Below are 3,865 nucleotides of genomic sequence, written 5' to 3' on the forward strand. Positions count from 1 at the left end.
CATGTTATTAAAAATTATGAAACATCAAATGGGGAGGGGAAAATAATCAATTTGGTAGCATGAATTTGACCTGTAATGGCAATCAGAAGGGCCATTCAGGTAGCGATTACAGCTTCTATCCACTGATCTTTTTAATGTTTGCAATGCAGAAGAAACAAAAAGCAGAAATTGCTGGTTTGGAGGTGAGGATGACACAGTTTCATTTCATTGTAAATTGTTTCCAAATCTCTGCAAAAATTCCATAGCTTCTGAGAGGCGTGGCAGGAGAGTAGACCTGTCATATGGCTCATCTTTAGAAGCCGGTCAAAATCAGCATTTGCAAACCTAATTAATTTGTTTGTTAAAATGCCGTATTCTAGGAAAGAATGGTTGGACTTTCTTTAAACATTTGCTTACCTGATCACTTTGACCATGATTCAGACAAGGATTTCAAAGTACATTATAAAGCCTTAAACATGCAGTGTGTTTGTCCTCTTTACCTGCTGCTGCTTGGCATTTGGCTTTTCTTCTACTCCTGACCAGGCTTGAATGATACTTGCATGTGACCCATCCAGAATTTTTTGATGTAGCTTATTGTTGACTCCTGCAACAGATCAAATGTATTTTTTCAAGTTTATAATGATTTTTTTTTGCTCAATACAGTCCAAAATCTAGTCTATTTAAAAAAATGAAACATTAACTAAGTCATTTAAAATACAGAAGAAATCAGAACATACCTGCCCTGTTTGTACCTCATACTATGTAAACATTCCTGCATGTCATTACCATGCCTAACTCCTCTTGCAGGTGGTCAACCTTTCCTTTTCTGCTGCTCTCATCTTTCTTCGCCTCTTACTATTCTCAAACCCGTACGAGGTTTCTTTGATGTACGTGGCCCTGTTCCGTCTGTGGTAACCCCCCAGTGTCTTCAAGGAAAGACGATAAATTATCTTCTCAATATTTATTAATTTGTCTTGCCTTTTTTCCTCCCCTTCTCTCCCCCCCCCCTTTTTTTTTTAAGGTCACTGACCATGGATAAATAGGTTTAAACTTTCCTTAGGGAATTTTCTCAATGTTAATTAACAAATACAGCTCCACAATCCTTGGCTTTCAACTCATGTTTCAGTACAGTCATCCTTTAGGCAATTACCTATTACTGAATGTGTTTTTCTGGTTTTAATCAGCTTCCTTTAGAATGTTCCTTCTTTCCAGCCAAAGGAGTAGCAAGACAACAAAGACACCTTGGAGTAAAAACAAAGGAGTTCTGAGTCCAGTAACCCTAGAAAGAGCTACTGGAGCAGAAGAAAGTTTTTACTCATTATTTATTGGAATTGTTTTTTTTACTGGATTTGGAATTGGAATTATTTTTACTCATAATTAATTGGAATTATTTACTGTTGTTTACTAATGATTTCTTTAAAGTGCAAGTTGAGGTAAGTGGTTTACTTCTAATTTTATGTTTTCTGAACCATTAAAGACTGAAAGTAAACATGATACCTGTAGCTGTACTTTCTATGGAACCTTCCTACCAGCCCAGCAGCTGTGTAAGCCTCAGCATATACCCTTAGCAGTGTCTTGTACTGGATACACATTTTCACATGCAGCTGCTAACTAAATACTCTCTTTTTTCTTTTTCTTTCTTTTTTTTTTTTTTTTTGTTAAACAGGTGTTAAAGCTGTATTTTCTGGACATTACCACAGGAATGCTGGAGGGTCCTACCAAGGACTGGAAATGGTGGTTTCATCAGCAATAGGATGTCAACTGGGAGAAGATACTCATGGGCTTCGAGTGGTGGTTGTCACAGATGAGAAGATTGCTCACCAATACTACAGTTTAGACGAACTGAGCAGTCAAGGCATGGAACAAGAGCTGCTGGCTATGCTTGCTGAGCACAGTTAGGCCGTGTCCAATTATGTGGGTTTTTTATGTGTTAGACAAATAGAAGGTGTTTCAGAAAGTTTCCCCAAGCTGAAGTGGGAGATTTCTGACCATGGACCATGCCCCAGAACAGCTCTCCATTTGTTATCATCTTAAATAGAAAGGTTTCTCTTTCTGAAAATGAGACCTATCAGGAATAGGGAAGAATAGCAGAACTGATACAGTAATGTATCATTGAAAAGAATAGTTCTCAAAAGTTTTACTTTGTTCTTAGGTAAGACTTTCTTGTCAAAGTGTACCAGAGAGTGAGAGTTGTAGCTTCTAGATAACCCTTTAACTCAAGTGTTTCTTTCTTTTATATTTGAGAGGGTATTTTAAAATCAATAAATTTATTCAGTTCTGTTAAGCTCTGGACAATATAAATGGAGCATTTTCTTTACTCCGTCAAAACAAATCTCATCCACCAGACTTTTAGCAACCTTAATATCAGATCTTGTTGCCTAGACATTGTACTTTCTTCTGTTTCCCATAAATTATTTCTTAGCTGTTCAGAGCCAGCAGCAACAGGACAGCAGACAAGTTCTGTTTTGCAGTCACAACTTGGGTTTCTGTTATATCCTGGTTTTACATAATGAGAAGTTTATAAATGAAACTAATAGAGATGCCATTGACAGAATCTAAACATGGAACAACTATTTTTCTTCTGAAATGTTACTACCAATCAATTATCTACACCATTCTTGCTATAGCTTCACAAGTTGGAGTAGTTGGAATGTTCTGTACTGAATACTGTTATCAGAAGTCACTTTGTTGATTCATAGACAGGGGGAGAGCTTTAATCTCCAAAAGAAATTTAAGAGTGCCTTGCTGAAACACTATACAATACTAAATGTTGAAACCTCCAAAACTGTATTTTCTTCACTGGAACAAGTCTTCTTTAAAAATAAATGATATAAAAGACGTTTATGTGCTGCAATCCACCTATATTTTTTAGCAAGTGTATCTATCTGATTTGTTTACTATTAAATAAATTAAAAAAAGTCTTCATGTAGTTAAACCATGATAACCCTGTTGTATCTTTTAAGTATTCAGTTAAACACATTATAACCTATACCACAGGTTATCTAGAAATAGAGATTGCACAGCTCTAGCACCTGAAGAAGGAAAACCAGAAGCAATACTGGCTGAAAAAGTAGTGCATTCTGTTTGGTTTATGTATACTCACATACAACATGTTCACTAGAGAATGTTACAGATATTTAAATATGGGAAGAGAGATGAAATGCTGTGGGGAAGGGTCAGCTTTATTACGTCTTACACACCAGTTTATCTAGAAGGCTCCTTCAACCTTGGTCTGTGGTACTTGTGAGATTCTACAGTGACCTCTGTAGCATTTCTTTGCCCCAGTGAACTAGCTGTGCCTGAAGATGAATGACTCCCAGCCTATTCCAGTGACCTAAGCGCAGGTAATGTTTGCTTCGTAAAGAAATAAAAGGATTTTGCTTTTATTCTCCACCTGGTTTCATTTAGTTGAATATTTTCACAGTTTCATTTTCAAGGGGACAGCTGGGAAACATGAAGTAAAATCTAAGGCTTCATTACTTTGAAACAGGCAGGAACCTAAGCAGCCAAGAACAGTTTCATCGGAAGTTAAGCACCCATTAGTTCAGCTGCTGGGTTTAAAAATCTCTGTACCTAGATACCTTTTAAGCCACTGGCTACTATTAAAATTTGGTCTTACATAGCTGGGAGCTATTTAGTAATCGCAGCTAAACAGTAGTGCCAAGAATGCACAAGGGAATGCACGAGGGGATGCTAGTGGGGAGGGAAGAACAGTCTATGACTTCACTCTTTCGAGTCACTTTTTACATCATATGGCTGAAGAAGCTCAGCAGGAGGATAATCTGAGCATGGGATATTCTCTCTGCTCTGGCATAATATGGTAAAGATGAATGGAGGAAAAGTTTAAAGAGGGTATTTTTTTTTTAATACACCTGTTAATTACTGG

At 37.0% G+C, this 3,865-nt stretch overlaps 1 protein-coding gene across 1 annotated transcript; it reads left to right on the plus strand.

Moving 5' to 3' along the window:
- Positions 1-1,645: 1,645 nt before the first annotated feature.
- On the plus strand, positions 1,646-1,878 carry LOC104403332 (serine/threonine-protein phosphatase CPPED1-like; the record flags this gene model as incomplete). Its single annotated transcript, XM_010011432.1, has 1 exon — positions 1,646-1,878. A coding segment is annotated over one exon (233 nt), but the record flags the coding sequence as incomplete, so codon positions are not given.
- Between the last annotated feature and the right edge of the window lie 1,987 nt (positions 1,879-3,865).

Source organism: Nestor notabilis, unplaced genomic scaffold, assembly GCF_000696875.1.
Source record: "Nestor notabilis isolate BGI_N333 unplaced genomic scaffold, ASM69687v1 scaffold34863, whole genome shotgun sequence".
Taxonomy (NCBI): domain Eukaryota; kingdom Metazoa; phylum Chordata; class Aves; order Psittaciformes; family Psittacidae; genus Nestor; species Nestor notabilis.